This window comes from Candoia aspera, chromosome 1 (genome assembly GCF_035149785.1).
Source record: "Candoia aspera isolate rCanAsp1 chromosome 1, rCanAsp1.hap2, whole genome shotgun sequence".
Lineage (NCBI taxonomy): Eukaryota > Metazoa > Chordata > Lepidosauria > Squamata > Boidae > Candoia > Candoia aspera.
Window position 1 is genome coordinate 81,484,564 of NC_086153.1, and position 17,734 is coordinate 81,502,297.

Consider the following 17,734-nt stretch of genomic DNA (forward strand, 5'->3'; position numbering starts at 1 on the left):
CCTTACCTACAGCTTTTACAGTGGAAAATGGCTTATCACACAAACGTTCAACCCTCTACCAAGGAAGAGCAGAGGGACCATTTGCTCCTTACATTGCACAGAATCATCTTAGAGATATTGTCCTAATTCTCAAACTATTTGAGAACAGGGCCTTTGGAGCTAACTAATCCTCACTCAGCATTTTGTTTGGAAGGCCCACTAAATGCAGAGTTGCTTGCTTTGTCTGTAAATATACATGGGGTTGGGGTTTGTTTTTTGTGAGCCAGCAACTGTCACTATGAGATGCAAAATCAGTTTGGCAACTCCCATGTCTTTACAAAATGCATGCCCACACCAGCAGCTGCAATGAATCCATTGTTCCTTTCAGGCCAGTGACCGTTTTATCTCCCCCACCTGGTGCCACCTGCCTGCCACCAGCTGCTCTACTAGCTTGGTGGATTTCTGTAACACTTTATGGGACTTGAATAGAGGTCATTTGCTAATCTAGCATTTCTTTTTTAAAACAGTGACCTGGTCTTTCTGCAAAGTAAGCCAATAGGTCTGTATGTAGAACACTCAGGGAAAGATTTAAGGATGCATATCTCAGATATTCCAGTCTGTGATGCCCAAATCTTCTGAAGATTGAGGGCAAAGGACCATTCTGGAAAATCACATGTGTAACAATTGCTCCTATTTTTTACACACACACACTCAATCTCAAAACAATAAAATGATAAATAAATAACGTCCCCCTTCTCAAATGTATGGACACCTCTCAGCACACAACATGACTACTTTTTAAAAGGTTAACCAAGGCCTTCAACTTGTACTTTTAAAGCCACTGAGGTTTATGTGTGGTCAGATTTGACATCTTGAGACCAATAGTACATAAAAGATACACTATTCTGATATGTGTTTTCTGTCTGGAAGTATGAATTGCCCTTTAGAAGTTCTTAAGCCAGCCTACACGGCACTAGAGTCTTTCACACATCCCACCCGATTCCCCTAGTAATTTGGAACTTCTACCTGTAAAACATCTCATCTGTTCCATCACGTTTCTACCAGTGACAAAGCTGGACTTTTTTTTTTCTCTAACAAGTGGGAAAAATTCTTCTCTTACTAAAGTGGCTGCAGCTGCCCTAAAAGGAAAGAGGAAGCCAGTGAGCTAACAAGCATCTGTCAGTGAGTGCTACACTTAGCTCTGCCCTCTGGCCGTGATGCATTTTCCTGTTGTTCTGACGTTGTGACTTTCCACCTGTCTTCTTCCACTGCCACCACCAGCATTCATTCCAAATGCAGCATGCATGGGGCTGACAGACTGTCTCCCCAGCATTCTCCAGCAAGTTAGTTGCCGCTGGATGGTTATTCTGCTTCTCTTCTCCTTTGCAGTTCGCGTAAGGTGAAAAAAACTCCGCCCAGAGACCCTTCCCGGGTAAGTTTGTAAAATAAGCATATGGAAATGATCACAACAGTGCTGTTCTTTGGGGGTCTGAATCAAAAACAGGTTTTGGATAGCCCCCAGCCCCAACCCCTGCCCAGCTTAGCTGTGCTGCTGACAAGATGCTTGTTCGTAGTGAACTCTCGGATAAGGCTCAACAGTGTCAGGAATTGATAAATTCTTAGCGTATATGCCTTGTGTTATTTTAGTGAAGTATCCATGCTTTCCCTTGCTGTTTCAAACAACAGAATATTCTTTCAGCTTATCATGTGATTAACAAGTGGGTTTTGGAGCTGCTATAACAATGTGCTGTGAAGGACTTGTTGTAGGACCATACTTTCATTCACATTTATTCAGGCAAGTTACAATATTTTCTCTTCAGAGAGCGGAAGGCAGTTTAGAAGAGAGACTGTGTTTGTGGAGGGTTCAGCCTCCTTTTTGTTTCAGGCAGTTTGTATTTTTTCAGAAACCAGAAACAATGAGGAGAGAAAAGGAATTATTGAGGCCAGCACCTCTGTCTCAAATCGCTTTGTCTGTATCCAGTTTGATTTTGTAACAAGAAAAAAAAAGTATGGTTGTGTTCTTTGGTAGATATTGCTAATATTATTCTCCTCATCTGAAGCAGGCAAAGGAGAAATCCAGGGAGGCAAGATCATTAAAGCTCTGTCAACTCAGCTCCTGATGAAGGTGCTAAGCGGTTGCAATGCAGTGAGTGTCATTTCTCTTCATATTCTTCTCTCTAGAAGTATTGCCGATGAAACTGGATGATTTCTGACTATATCTTTCCTTTGTTTTACTTTATAGCCCAAAACTCTAAATGTAAAAGATATGGAGGCTTTAACTGCACACCCATCAGAGGTAAACACACATAAACCCCTTTGCAGATTCTATGTATTATAGGTTGTGATTGTAAGCATGCTTCTTATGGGACTCTGTGAGGTTTACTTCTGAGTAAACACGTTCAGGATTGTACAGCACATCCTATGCCTTTGTAAAGTCATGGTCAGTCATTCTTGCTCAGCTTTAGCTTATGGAAGTTACTTTTTAACAGTACTGTAATTCTAGTCAGTATTTTATAACAGTACATTTAGTCCTTTGCTTGTGCCTCAATAGTTACTGAATTCAAATCACCTTGAAAGACTGAATGAAATGAAAAGTTTTGAGCTGCCATCTACACTCCCTAGCATTCCAGGAAATCTATTTCAGCATGAATGAGAGTGTTACGCTCCCTGCTACAGTTCAAGTGAAAGGAATAAGATTTGTATTAGTAATGGTGTTTTGAACTGAGATATGTAGGGCTGTAGTCTTGATTATGATAATATCCAAATTCTAAACACCTATTACTTCAAAAACTTATTAATTTCAGTGATCCTTTTTCCAGTGCAGTTAGGAATCACTTTATAGCCTTACTTGGATGTATGGCTGACATCCAAAGAGCTGCTCACATAAAATAACTCACGTTTCCCCTGTGAAATTCCAGACTGCAATCCTCTCCATCACACATTAGCTCTTATCTGAATTGTGTCTGTTTAATTTTCTTTCTCACCCACCCACCTGTCCCTGCAGGTGCTCATTACTCAGTCAAGCTTAAAATAAATCCATTGACATCAGTAGAACTTTAGTTAGTTCGGAATAATATAAGACCCATTGATGTCAATGAGTAAGCATGGCCAACAGTCTGAAACCAAACATGTTTTGCTTGCTATCCTGTTTTGGACTAGTATTATTTGCAGAGCTCTCTAAGGATTCTTTTAGCCAAAGTAGCAGGATAGCTGTGGACAGCTTTCATATTTATTGTTGCTTCTGCTTAATGTTTGGTTAAGTGCCAGGCCAAAGTTACAAGTTCCTTGTCACTTTGCAGTGTTGCAATTGAATGTGTCCTTTCCTGAAAGAAGAGGGTGTGAGTTTTGTCTGTCTGTTTTGCGGAATTGAGGGAAGCACTATATTACTATACAGCTTTATTTGAGCTCTATGCTGCAAGGATAGATTGATGAGTTTTACTGACCTTTTCAATTTTAGGAAGAGCTCAAAAAACGTCACTTCTTCATGACATGTGATAATGAAGATGAACCATGTCAGCTGATTGGTATGTGTGTAACCCTTCTTAAACCTGAACAAAGGGATTCTGCTAAGCCCAACTACGCCTTTAACTTCATTCTGTACAAATGAAGAACAAGAGGCATTTACTCTGCTTCTTTGGGTGGTGCAGGAGGTGACAGGAAGAGGCCCAAGCTCTCTCTCTCTTGGTAGAGGGGATGGATAGTTGGCAACTCCTTTCTGGCACTGAGGATGGCCACATTTTTATGTAGTAGGGCAGCCCCAGGCTGGTGGGTCCTCAGGTTTAGATCATAAATTATAAATCTAAATTGCCCCCTGGTGGCAATCTGGTATACACATCTAAAATGTCTACAACTACAGTAAACAATTTGGTTAATTGGCCGTTCTAGGACAAGCCATAGGATTGCAGGTTAAACTTTTTCCACCATACAGTATTTAGCTGCCACCACTGACTGCTGAAACACAGGCTGATCTCCTTGAGAAGAGGATCATAGATAACGATTTTAATATGCTAGTGTACAGAGTGTGTGATTCCAGTAAGAGTGAAGCTGGAGGTAGAGAGTTTACAGTTGGGTTGATAGTAGCACAGAATTAAGTCTCACCTGAATCCAGCCAGTTTGTGATGAGTTCAGAAGTGATCTACCTTCACACATTGAAGAATCACTTTTGACAGGAAACCTATTTTTGCCTCTGATACCAAAAACACCTGGGCCAGCCTTTTTGCTATTAATTAGCAAACTGTTTTGCGAACTGCATTTGTTTAGATTCCATTGATCTGATTGTTCCATCTAGCACTGCTGAATGCTGATAAGGAATGTATCTAGAGCAACCTTCCCCAATCTGCAACAGACTACAAAGTTCAACATCCCCAGCCAGCATGCCCAGTATAGCCATTGGTCAAAGTAGTAGCTACAGTCTGAAGCATCTGAAGAGCATTTCATTGAGAACGGCTGATTTATATAATTCTATAATCATATATTATTCAATCATGTATCTAGTGCTGAGGTCACTAATTGGTTGCACACTGTTCCTACTCCCTTTGTTCTTCCAACAGATCGTCACAGGAAAAGAAAGAATGTAGTATCTTTGCCATTTATGTTCAGACGATCTACCCATGAGTCAGAAACTCAGGGGCATCTAGAATCTGAGTTGAAGTCACCTTTGTTTGATCACCCTCTGTCACTTGTTTACGGTGTTGAAGATACACTGCCCAAATCTATACAGGTAAATAAGCAGTAGGGTACTGTATCCATTCTGTATGAATAGTGCTCTGTGCTTTGGCTGTGTAAAATAATCCCCAAACTAAGCAATAGGAGGATTTTCTTCCCGAAGAAACTTATTAGTCATATACAGAAGAAGATGAATTAGGATTAAGCATGTTCTTCAAAATGATTCATATCTGTGCCACGCAAACTCTTCTCTAAGGACGAACTGAATTATGTAGTTATATACAGTGTACTTAAGTTTCACAATATTGTGTCAAGAATTCTGCTTTCTACAGGGAGAAAGGAATTTCTAGTTAAGTCTGGGATAGCTGAAAAGGAAACAGTATCGGGGCTAGGGAAAATAATATGGGGAGAAAAAAATAATTAAGGAAGAACAGGGAACAGTTGTGTGTAACCCAGGAGGTCAATACATATTGTATATGAATTTTGTCCTGCCAAATACATGTTATTGAAAAGGTGACCATGGGATAATGACAGGTTCAGTTCCCTGACTGGACCTTAATACAATGGCATGTAATGTTCTTTTTATTCCTGTTCATATTGTAGGATATCCTTACAATACTCTTCCGGAAAGGACCATCCACTGAAGGGATATTCCGGAAAGCTGCCAATGAGAAGGCACGCAAGGAGCTGAGAGAAGAATTAAATGCCGGAGACAACGTTGCCTTAGAAAAAAAATCTGTATATCTGTTAGCTGTGGTTTTTAAGGTATACATATGTTAATTTGGTTTCTCATTGTAGGTTCCAGTTTCTCAAGTATTAGGGAGAGACATTCCTATTACCAATTCAGTTAGGAAATAAAATCCACTATGGTTGCATCTTATTTATTTAGCCTCCTAATAGAAAATGGTGGGAGATAGTGCTACTGTTTTTATGATCTAGCACTGAATTTGGGATACACAGTCCCAGGAAGCTCTGGGGTAGGGACCAAATTGAAGGAGTTCCGAAATGCATGTAGGCTGGAGGTTGCCCACCCTGACTTAACCTAAGTTTATTTCTTGCAGGATTTCCTCCGAAACATTCCCCACAAACTGTTGCTGGCCGAGCTTTACGATGAGTGGATGACAGCACTGGAAAAAATGAATCCTCAAGAGAGAACTGAAGCCATGAAAGAGTAAGTGGACTTCTCCTCAAGAGTGGCTTTTTGTTGTTCTGCCAGTTGCAATACAAATAGGCACAGATTCTAAGGTTCTTACTTGGATACTTCCAGGCAGATGGCACAAGAAGTCAAAAGGCATTACATGGTTCCCTCTTTAATCCTACTCTTGCAAAAAAAAAAAGATGGAAGAGAATTAAGAATGGGAAATGATATAATCAGTACCCTTCTCCATTTCACCCCTCACTAAAATCCCGTTAAGCAAAGCAGGGTAAAAGTCTGATCTGGAAAGTTTGATTGATCCCTGTGGAAGTGATAACTAAGTCTCTATGTTTCAGATTAAAGTTTTACTACATCTCCTATCTATTCTGAAATGATAACAGATTTGAAAGCATTTCTTAGTAGCTGTATTGAAGTTAAACCCTATGCATTTTGAAAATGGCACTAATTTTCAATGGGTCTTGCTGTCAAGTAAGTCTGCTTAATAGAGCAGCCTAACCAAATGATCCCTTGCATTTTTACTCACAGTCATTCTCACTGAATTCAATAGAACATCTTCCCAAAACCTGTGGCTGGGTTTGTGTCTTGTTGCAGTTGTCAGATGCTTACTTATGAATAGATATGTGTAGGTTTCTATATTTTTTATTCATTTTTATAGAAAGCTGGGGTACTGTTCGTAAGGGGCAAACATTGTAGGAGAAGGAATGAATTCTCATTGCGAACACTAGCAATGTGGAGAGTAAAATCCTAAAGTCTTTTTCAGTAATACCACTTTTCCCTTCCTTCCATTTCAGGAGGGTGGGAGGAGCTGGGGGCAGTGATATCACCCCATAGCCAAATCTGAATGATTCCATGATACCACAATGTCATCAATTCATTGAAGTTATACCAGAATAAAATGCAAGGAATAAAATGTGCTTAACTCTGGCTGTACCATATTCTGACATATACTGTGTGTGTGTGCGTATATATATATATATATATATAGAGAGAGAGAGAGAGTGTGTGTTTGTGTCCCATGAGGCACATGAGGTAATACAGGTTGTCCTCATTTAGCAACTGCCTCACACAGTGATCATTTGCAGTTATGATGGTGATGAAAAAGTAACTTTGCGACCAGTCCATGCATTTACAGGATGTAAATTTAAGTAAAGCAAAGGAAAGTTGAAGTAAGATCATAAGCATAGTCAAGGTTTCACTTAACGACAGCTTTGCTTAATGATCAAGTTGCTGGTCCCCATTGTGGTCGCTAAACAAGGACTGCCTGTAATATCTCCAGCTGATTAAGGGAGCAGTCTAAATACCACATAATGGAAAAGAATACATGTGCATACCATACATATCTTACATGAGTCTAATTATAAGTTTAAGAGCCTGATTTTTCACCCCACAACTTTTCCAAGAGACGGAACAATTTCCTCTTGGTGTCTAGTCAGGAATGTATGTTTACCCGCTATCAAATGCATTCATTGACCCTGGGACTTTTGAATGGGAATTTTTGGTAACCACTTTAAATCAACACTTCCACATTTTAGAGGAAGTGTTACTCATATAAGTGAATGTAAAGTCTAACTTTAAAAAAAAACAAGCTGCAATCTGAGAAGGACTTTTCTTTTTTCTTATGTTCATTTTTGCAGGGTTGCAAGCAAACTGCCAAAGCCCAACCTTCATTTGCTCAAGCACTTACTTTCTCTTCTTCACCACATTAGCAAAAATTCAAAAGTCAACAAAATGGATTCTAGCAACCTTGCCATCTGTTTTGGACCAACCATGTTGAGTCCAAATTGGGACAAAAGTCTGCCACTTGAAATTCAGAAAGAGCTGGCTGATAAGGTACCTTGGTTTTCTTTCCTGCTACTTCCACATTGTCTTTTATCCTTGACTATTTATTGTCCCGCCACAAGGAGGCCAATTGCTAGAACATACCTGACAATGGATCCCTTTGGCATTAACCTTTAAATTGACTCACAGTGAAATAGTTTCACCCTTGAAGTTGTGGCCCTATCCTGTGGATTGCATTGCAACATCCTAACTAATTCAGCTGTTGCACACAGGGATTATGGGAAGCCTTAAAGGGGCACTTCCCTTTGATTCATCCTTCAATAAAGTGCCTCTGATGTGGCATTAGGAAGCTGTGTTCCATTTCTAGTTAGCGCAGTGGAGCTAGGTGCTGCTTCCAACTAGAGGTTTGCTAGCCTTTGATTTTCTGCATCTCCATTTGCAGAAGACTTTTCCACAGAAGTAATGTGGCTGGGGACAGAAAGGTACCCTGCCTCAGGGCTTTTTAACTGGAAGCACTGAGGTATCCTGCTTTTTGAAGGTCAAGGCAGTGCCTCAAAGGGAACCACTCCAACAAATGGAATTGGGGTAGCCCTATAAAGCCAAATGGGGTTGCTTCATACCACTTTTATCACACACCTAAGAAGATCTGTGATGCTTTTTCAGCAGTTATACCATTATGGGGTGAACTGGCTTACATATAAAGATTGTAGATTAAAGTTGCTAATTGGAATAATTGGAATATGGGATTGATGCTTGATGCAAAACAGAGGGAAGAGAAAGACTACAGGTCAATGACAGCATGGGGTTTCTTCCATGCCTTCCACTGTAGTTAAAGGATCAGGTGGATCCTTTTAGCTGAAATATTAACAAGGGCTTTTAGTTGGAACAGTCTTTGCTGGCCTAGATAGGCTAATATCTGACTTGGAATGATGCAGTTTTTAAGAGCAACCCCATGGTTACTAAAGGAAAGAGGCTTAGAAGTCATTCTTCAGGCCTTTTGGTATCTTTGAAGGCCAGACTTCTGGCAAACATGATGTGTCCTCCAGCAGGCCATTGGGCAGGACAGTGATTGGAGGGGAGGGGGAGAGAGTAAAGGATCTCAGAGGGAAAAAGAGGATGGCCCAGGTTACATCCCTTGTTGGCTTCAAGCCTGCTTACCACCAGCATAAATCACTCCCAGGGAAATATACAGTAGCTCTCCAAAACTCAAAGCAAAAGTTCCCTACCCTGCTCTAAGAGCTCATAGGCAGTTTATAAAGATCTTGGACATCTTCTTGGTCACTAAGTCACAGCTGGTTAAGAAACTCCCCAACATTTTAAGTAGAGACTTCAGATCCTGTTGGCTGGAAAGAACATGCAATGATTAAAACTCCTGCAATTGTGGTTCGGTGACAAAATCTAGTTCTGGCATCAGGGCATAAGCTTGGGGAATTATGCAACCAGCTAAAGAGATGGCAATGCAATTGCAAAGTTATTCACATGGAAGATACAGCTTCCATAGGTTCAAGTGAAGAGGTTAACAGCCCGCATAAACAAACAAACAAACAATGGGAACAATCTCAGAAGTATTTATTCTTACTGGAAAGCAAGGCGGGATTTATAAAAGACAAGAATTCCGTATGTTTTCTTCTGCTTCTACCCTTCAGGGCTGGAATTTACATATGGATTTCATATTAAGTCATTCTTAATACATAGTTCTATAATAGATTCCACTAATAATGTTAATGTTGAAATGACTCCAAGCTAATCTCCAATTAACAGCATTCTTCGTTTGGCTCCAGGTGAAGTCATTGGTGGAATTCCTCATTATTAATTGTTCAGATATATTTGGAGAAGAAATCTACTCACTGTTCTGTATGAATACTGATAATTCCCTGGATGTGTCAGGTACCCTGATTTTGCATGGCTTTGAAATGCAGAGTTTATTTAGAACAGAGTCTAGCTAATCGTCTAAATGTGCTTGGATTTCACTGAAAATGCTGTTTTAAAACATTTGATTCTAGTTACTAAGGAAGTGGCTATAAATAACAAACTAGTGGCAATAGTGGGCTATTTCTAAATGTTAACCACAGATATATCTTAGAGGTTCACAAGAGAGTTGCCTATCATTGAGGTTCCTTTCAAACCAAGGTAGAGAAGCAGAAATAATATACGTAAAGTTTTGGGAAGCTTCATCAGAGAGGCTGGACCCAGCTTTAGGTTCCCAATTTGTGGGTATCTAATTATAATATAGCATTATATGGTATTTTTTTTGTAAATCAGTGACTATTTCTAAGTTTAATATATATAGTTCAATTTGTTTTTGTTTCTCTTTTTGTTTTTTCTGGTTTTTATCATTTTTCTTTTTATGGATTGTTCAGTTTAATTTTTTTTGTGTGTATCTTGATACTTTGCCTATATTTTGTACTTTTGTAAAATAAAAAAATTTTTTTTTAAAGATTTGACTTTCTGTTATGTTGGGGAAGAAGTCTTTATTCCTCAATTGCTAGTGATATACACATACTTTATAGCTGCAAGTGAAGACTGGCTTATTCCTAAGGCTGATTCTACCTGTCCAACATTAGTCTTAACGTTTCCTTTCCTTCCTCCAGAAACACTGTCATCAAACCAGCACCGTGATTCTGCCTATGACAGCACAGACCTTGAAGGGGAGTGCAGTTCCAGTGACCTCCAGTCCAAGAGCTTATCACACACTAGCAGGCCAAGCAGTACAGAACTGTACCCCAAACAGCCCCTAACCCAGATCCCTTCTGCCTTGTCACTGACTCGTTTTAAAAAAACAATGAAGAAACTTGAGAGGAGGTTCTCAGAACCAGACTTGTGGTCTTCCAAGGGCTGCCAGGAAGGCCGTGTGAGACTTCCAAAGCTTTCTAAAAGCGAGGAGAATTTTATTCTGCAGAAGGAATCGGGACTGAAGTGTAGAGGGCTGAGAATGAGAACGCAGGCAGTGGAAGAATCCCGTCTTCCAGGTCTCTACAGGAACAAAAAGCCATCAGATCTGACCGTAAAAGCCAACTTGCCATCAGAGTTGTCAAGTGATTCCTTACTCAGCACATCTTCTTCCAGTTCACTAGACAGTGCTTCCTCTGTCTCGGACTCTTCTGTCTTCACCAGCTCACCACTCTCATCACCTTCCATCTTCAGGAACCGTGTCTTAACTCGACCACGGTCCTTCTCTACCAAGATTTCAAACGGAAGTGACAGAGCTGTCCCAGAGCTCAAGAAGCACTCCATGTCATTTTCTGTGGCAACCCGCAAGAAGACGCTGGCAAAAACTGAAACTTATGGCATGGGAGGCTTTCAAAAGGGCAGTTTCAAAAAGGGCCCAAGGAAAGAAAGGCCTCTTTCCTGTCAAATTGTGCAAGCAACTCATGTGGTTACTCTCAGTCCAGAACCCCCAGGATATCAACTGAGATCCCGTTTCATGTCAGCAGATGAAGTGTTTCAACTTGTGGATCAAAAGAAACCTAGAAGGCCTCCTTCTTACGAAGAGGCAACCAAACACTTTTCTGCTGTTAGACTTCCATCACACAATAATTTAAGAGCTCATTCTCTGAGGTTCACCAAGGTGCCTCAAGATTCTGAATCTCAATGTCTGAGGCTCAAGAAAGAGGTCACAAACAAAGCAAATGAGGATCTTTTTAATGACAGACGCTCTTTGATCACTGACTCCCAGGACAATATACCAGTTGTTGATTTTGTTATTGGAATACATTCACGGGCAAAGTTGCCTCTGACTCCTCAAGTCTACCGTCTCAGGACCATGTCTGGGTCATATCAAAAGAACAAGCAAGAATACTTGACGCGACAGAGCAGTCAGATAATTTTTGAGCACTTACAATGTGCAAAAGAATCCTATGTTTAAGTTCAGTGAAAATGTATACATTTTATACAAGGCATGAAAGCAAGACTTTTGCCAAATATTATTGCCTAAGCTCATATAAATCCAACTTTCCATAAAATTGTATTTTGTTTAGTATCTGTGTGTTTTGCACTTCTGCCCATTTTGTACAAAATAACTATAGTATGTCCTAATCTGTGCTTGGCTACTCCTGTGAATGTTAAAAGCACATTTTAAAACCAATGCAATAGAACCAGCAGCTTTATTCATTTTGTTCTTACAGCAATCCCACATTAGTGACTTGTTCTTTTTCTGTTAAAAGTCTAGACAAGAGTCCAATATACACAGAAACAGAGAAGCAGAAGATAAGGGGAAATGTTGTAGAGACCTTGAGCCAATCTCCATCATATGACCAAGCAAAATTGTGCTTTGCAACAGACTTGGCTCTGCTGCTTTGTCTGGTTTTGCATTACTCAAGTGATACAGTTTCTTCCACCACCACTTCCTATTTGGAAATAATTTCCAACTGAACTAAACCTCAGCCTTATGAAATGGTTCTTGTAGTAGAAACAGCAAGACTTTAGAACATACTTCCTATTTCATGATATTACCCCTAAAAGTTCTAGTAATTCCACTGTCTCTTCTGGAACACATCACACTGGGATCAGTGTGAGCATGAGAAAGAAATATTCTGATTGTATAAGAACAGCCTTTCTAAATTAGATTAAATCAGTTTTCCCCAACCTGATGCTCTTTGGATGTGTTGAGATGACAAATCTCAGCTGTGCAGTCTGGGAATTCAGAGAGATGCTGTTCTAACTCATCTGGAAAGTGCCAAATCGAAGCAACTTGGACTATTCATACAGTTCAACATTGCGTAGCTTGACTTTTCTCCGTAATTCCAGTAATCAGATCAAAGGTGTTGAACATAATCATATGTTTATATGATTAGTTAAGCACTTATAAAAATTACCCATTGCACAATGCAATAATGTGGTTTGTTTGTTTGGCTTTAAAGTAGTGTGTGAACTCAGCCACTAACCAGGGATAATAGTTTAGTAGAATGTGCAAATCCAGCCACTATGGCTTATTCAAGAAAAAGTGGTTAAAATAAATGCTTAGCACAGTATGTGACCCCAGCCACTGACAACCTCACCCTTAATATTAAAGTTGCTTCCTTTACAAATATTAACTCAAAAGTGTACAGAAGAAGGCCAAGGCAGTTAATAACACAGGAACAGTCAGGTAGCTTCTTCTAAACAGTCCCCTAAAGTTTTAGTCAGGACCATAGTGCTGCATGTGACCAGCCTATATATTCAAGGATGTGTCTCTGGGAACAGAGTAGAGGTAAACTGAGGGATTCCTGTGATCTAATGTTCCTGCATATATTTTCAGCAATGTAATTCTTTCGAAAATCTGAAGTCAGTCTTTTCCCAGTAAAGTGTGCACTGACTCCTAGAAAGCAATCCTATGCTTGCCAGAATAGTGAATGATGAGCCAGATGCAGCAGCAGACCTGTTTCACCATAAAGGTATCTAGCAGAACATCAGTTGCATGTTACCAGAGGTTTTCCCCAATAGTGGCTGCCAAAGGACCTGTCAGAAGAATGTTGGGTGAAGGAATAGGTTTGCAACATCCTAAGCCCCTTATTTTCCTGGCCTGTCCCACAAGCAGCCACACAGATTACCTAGCCCTGACGTTAATGCAATGGATCCAGTCCCATACTGGTTCCCCCTCCCCCAGCCAACAACTCCAGTCCGGCTTACAGTGAACTATCAGGGCTTTAGCTGGGGTAGCTGCTTGACCACAGACTCTTGGGACCACCAGAACATTTTAGCTGAGCTCTGCTTAAGGACACGAAAAAGTGAATATTTTCAAGAGGAGCAAGAGGTTTTTTGTTCTTGTTCTTCACCTTTTCAGCTGAAAGATATGAGCCAACTAGCAAACCCAGATGCAGCTTGCATAAAACTTTTGCACATCTGCCCACATTCCCAGTGTTAACATTTCCACAAGGCCAGTTGCAGAAACCTCACATCATTTTATAGTCGGTGATTAAATGGAATTGAATGGTTCTCCGTTAAACATTTTCCCTCCAAAGATCATCTGTGCACACAGGCCTTATTGGAACTGTAGTAGAAAACATCTTGAAGACACCAGGCTGAGTAAGGCTAATGTAGCATCTAGGACTGGTGTAATCAGCCCCAAACTGATGTGGGGATTGGCCCCTAAGATCTGCATCAATGGAATCTGGCTGGACTACTCAGTGGTTGGGTTTGAACAAATGCTAAACTAATCAAAACTGAGGTTGGTTGTTTGGGAATGAACGCTCTGTATGAACTCAACTGATATCGGGTGTTAGGTGGGTCTGATAGGGTTAGTTAATACAGTACCTTTTATTCTTTTTCCACATACATGATCAAAACTTATGGATGTACATGTATTTATTAACCAGGCTGAGGAAAACAGAGACATACACAGTTTCATTTTTTAAAAATGTAGAAGGGGTGGTGTTGGAAATCACCTCTCTTTATGTTTCATACAAAGCAAAACATAAATGTTAAATGTAACAAAGTCAGGTTGTTTTCTATTGTTGGTGGGTTTTTTTCCAAACTCACAGTCAGCATTTATCTCTCAACAGTGGGTCAGAAGTTTTTAACCTATGTTTATTAAGGCTTCAGTGTCAGAGGACAAGGCTGTTTCTATGTCCCAAGCCATTTCTATCCCCATCTTTTGCACAAGTTTCCAGGTTGTAATCAGTGGATATTTTCTTTGCCTGTTTTGTTGTGAATGTATGCCAACCACTATATTCTAGGAAAATGACTCAGTGCTTCCCATCTACTCACAGATCTCAACACTTTCCTCTATGTTTTCCTGAGGTTTTAAGATAAACAATTAAAGTTGCAATGATAAGACTCAGAATGCCTGTTCAGCTTGGGCACAATCAGTTCTAAACTATTCTTGTTTCCCTGAATAGAGAAAAAGTTGTTCTTGACTATAATATGGTATTGTGTGATAGTGATAGGTCCCCTGTGCAAGCACTGAGTCACGTCTGACCCTTTGGGGGGATGCCGCTTTCACGACATTTTCACCATTTTCTGATTGGAATAACACCAACTGAAAGAAAGAATCAAATATATGAATGAGGCAAAAACACGTATGGAAAATTGCAACTTCATTCCATAAAGGATTATTCGTGTGATTGAGGTTTCTATTAATTTATCTTTAGGTCTCATTGCAGCGATTGCAGGTCCATATTTTGGGGAGCATTTAATAATGGTAAGATTCTGTCCATGCATCCACCTCCCTGTGTGTACAACCCCCCAGCCCATTCAGGGATGGACAGATTAATGTAATTCTAAACCAGATCAAATTTTCATGAATTGATGTCTGTATCGAATCTGTCCAGTTTCCAGATTAATATGTGAGTGGACCTGAATCTATGTCTTACAGTCCTAGTTCAAAACCCTAACCCTATACGTTGTTCAATTCTTTCTCTGTAAGTATATGCAACTTTTCTGCCAATCTTAGAAAAAATAGCATGAAACTCTGATCATCTACAGTATGTGCTGTATCAAGAGTAGGCAACCTAGAGCTTTCCAGCTATTTTGTACCAGAACTCTGATATCCCTGATTATTGATTACTATGAACAGTCTTAAGTTAACTAAGAGATAACTAGTTACACATTGGGATTCAAGCTCCGTGAAGAGGATTTGGTATTTGTGACATACTTTGGAGTAAAATGATGAAAAAAATATACACTGCAACTTTGGGGAAAAGCTGTCTAAACTGATTATAAACTCCCACATATGTAACACACCCTGCTAGAACCCTACAGCCCAGAAATATCATTCAGATTAACATGGTGAATTCATAGCCGATCTCCACCCTGAGCACAGCACCATTTCTTAGCCTTCAGTGTCCCCTCAGGGCTCCCTAGTCACGGGCTGTACAGCTGAAGACATGGAGGCCAGAAAGCCCTGTCTGAATTCTTCAAGATACAGCAGCACGGCCAGCCCCCAGAACAGCATGCAGGGCTCTTTCTTCTGTTGTGCAAGGACATAAATTTCAGTGGACTGAGGGATGCACCATACTTTGTGTCTCACGTCCAAAAATAGGCAGGGCTGGCACCCCATTTCACGGGGGGGGGGGGGGGTGGAGCCAAAAAGGGAGAAAGAGACGCCTTACATTTCTTCCTATTTTGCCTTATAAACCCCTCCCCCCATACATGCAAACAGGGAGGAATTTGAAGCCCTATCCATTCTAGGGGGCTTCTGCAGGCACAAAAAAGGGGTGCTGGAAGGCTGGATACAGGCTGAGGGAGGTACTTTTTTCACGCTGTGGTTGAGGGCTGTATGCTTTGAGGGATCTATTGTCAAGGGACAGCACAGCATTGGTGGGCAAGGCTGTAGCCAAAGATGAACAGTGGTATCACTTTTCTTTTTCTTCCATCTCTTTCCTTCCCTTTCTTCTAACCCTGTTCTTTCTTTTCTCATTATCCCTTCCCCCACCCCCTCTATTTCTACTTCTCCCTCATCAGCATTTTCTTTCCTGACCAGGAGATTTGAATCATTTGCTGCAGAGGTCTTCTTCCCCAACCCTGCCTTCTTTGATTTTACTGCCCATTTTAGCTGCTGAATCATTCTTGCCCTTCTTTCCAAAGAATTGAACTGGTTACATGCAAAGGGATGTTTCTCCTCCTCACTCTCCATTTCTATCATTACAGTTCAGTCTCTTCCATTCTCACTTGGGCTCTCCAAAGGGCTGTCTCCATTTTGGCCCATAGATTCCCCATCCCTAGTTTAAAAGAAATGCCATCTTAATAAAAATGATGTAATTAAAACCTTCTTCCCAGTAATATGGCAGTTTTCATCCTATGTCCTGTATATCATTGATATTGCTAAGTTTGCACATTAATCTGATTTTCATGTTAATCATTCAGTCCATTATTTTTCTGCTCCTGTCTTGCAAATGTTGCAATAGTTTCAGCACAGTATCTGCACTGTGGTTTGCTTGTCAGTATCTCCCAATCTAAAACTGGTAGTTCAAGGCACATGACAATTATACCCACAAGGATAAAAGTGACATCTTGTGGTTAAAGTCTCATGAATAACCCTAACAAAAGTTGTGGTATTTCTGACGTGTATCATCTACATGCACCCAGTAGCATAATCTCATTTTTTTCACAGTTCTGCCTAATTGGTGTGAGCATCAAAGCAGGCCTCTTCATTAAAAAGCAGCATTTGAAAACAATAATTAAAAAAGATTATAAAGGCAACAGATCTTTAAAATGAGTGTATTGTGTAAAATTCCAGCACTTTATGGTAAAGATCAAAAATCTAAATTAAATATCTGTAGATTTTAAACGAGGAAAGGAAGGCAGAGTGGAAAAGAATCAATACTACCGCTACAGCTACCGTATCATCCTATGAGGTGCTGGGAATATTATCTGGGACTGTCCACATACTAAGGATATATTCTACCAAGTTTGGACATGCTTTCTCTCTCTCTCTCTCTTGTAAAGAATTTTATTGAGTTTAAAGCAAAGATAAAGACTACAAAAAAGAAAGAAACTACAAAACTAAAAAGAAAAACTAAAAAAGTGAGAAACACAAGAAGAATTTTTTTTCGAACATTACATAAAAAAGTGACTTCCAACAGAAGGAATATACAGCAATTTCCACAATCAATCCCTTACTCTATATCAAACCAAGATCACATTATTTCTATAAATCCTTCCATTAACACACATACAAATCACAAATGCAATTGCTCCTTTCCCTCATGTAATCTATCTATCTATCTATCTATCTCAACCTCTCTCCCCCATAAAACAACATTTATTGCACTGTTTCCTTCCTACCACTATTCTATATATTTCTGTCCACTATAATAAAAATCAAATTATAAAAACATATAAATTGTCTACTTTTATAATTAATAATACTACAGCAATCTTAACCCTATTAAACCTAAAAACCAAACAATTATGATACCTTATGAATACCTTATAAATCTTACAAAACTAACAAACCTTAAGAAAAGTCCAGTAAACCTTAATCCAATTCATTAAAGAAAAGTGAAATCATAATAGCCTCATTATCAATCCAATTACACATTCTTAATTTTAGCCCACCTCAAAGTGTACCAAGGCATTTACATATCTCCCTATTACACCCAAGGCATTTTTCTTGCGAAAATCAAACAGCCCAACTGCCTCCCTTAACAACTCAGACTTCTCAGCAAAAAAACTCCCACAAGCAGATTCTCTTCTCTCCCAAAACATTCCCCCCAAAAGCCATAACAATCCCTCAGA

The 17,734-nt window shown here is 39.8% G+C and overlaps 1 protein-coding gene across 1 annotated transcript; it reads left to right on the top strand.

Annotated features, from left to right (window-relative positions):
* Window positions 1-1,240: 1,240 nt before the first annotated feature.
* TAGAP (T cell activation RhoGTPase activating protein) lies at window positions 1,241-11,558 on the top strand. Its single transcript, XM_063307930.1, has 10 exons — window positions 1,241-1,419; window positions 2,049-2,125; window positions 2,222-2,275; window positions 3,437-3,503; window positions 4,530-4,699; window positions 5,248-5,409; window positions 5,706-5,815; window positions 7,435-7,630; window positions 9,361-9,466; window positions 10,171-11,558. The coding sequence occupies exons 2-10, from the start codon at window positions 2,099-2,101 to the stop codon at window positions 11,442-11,444; spliced, it is 2,166 nt and encodes a 721-aa protein (XP_063164000.1). The 5' UTR covers window positions 1,241-1,419; window positions 2,049-2,098; the 3' UTR covers window positions 11,445-11,558.
* Window positions 11,559-17,734: the final 6,176 nt, after the last annotated feature.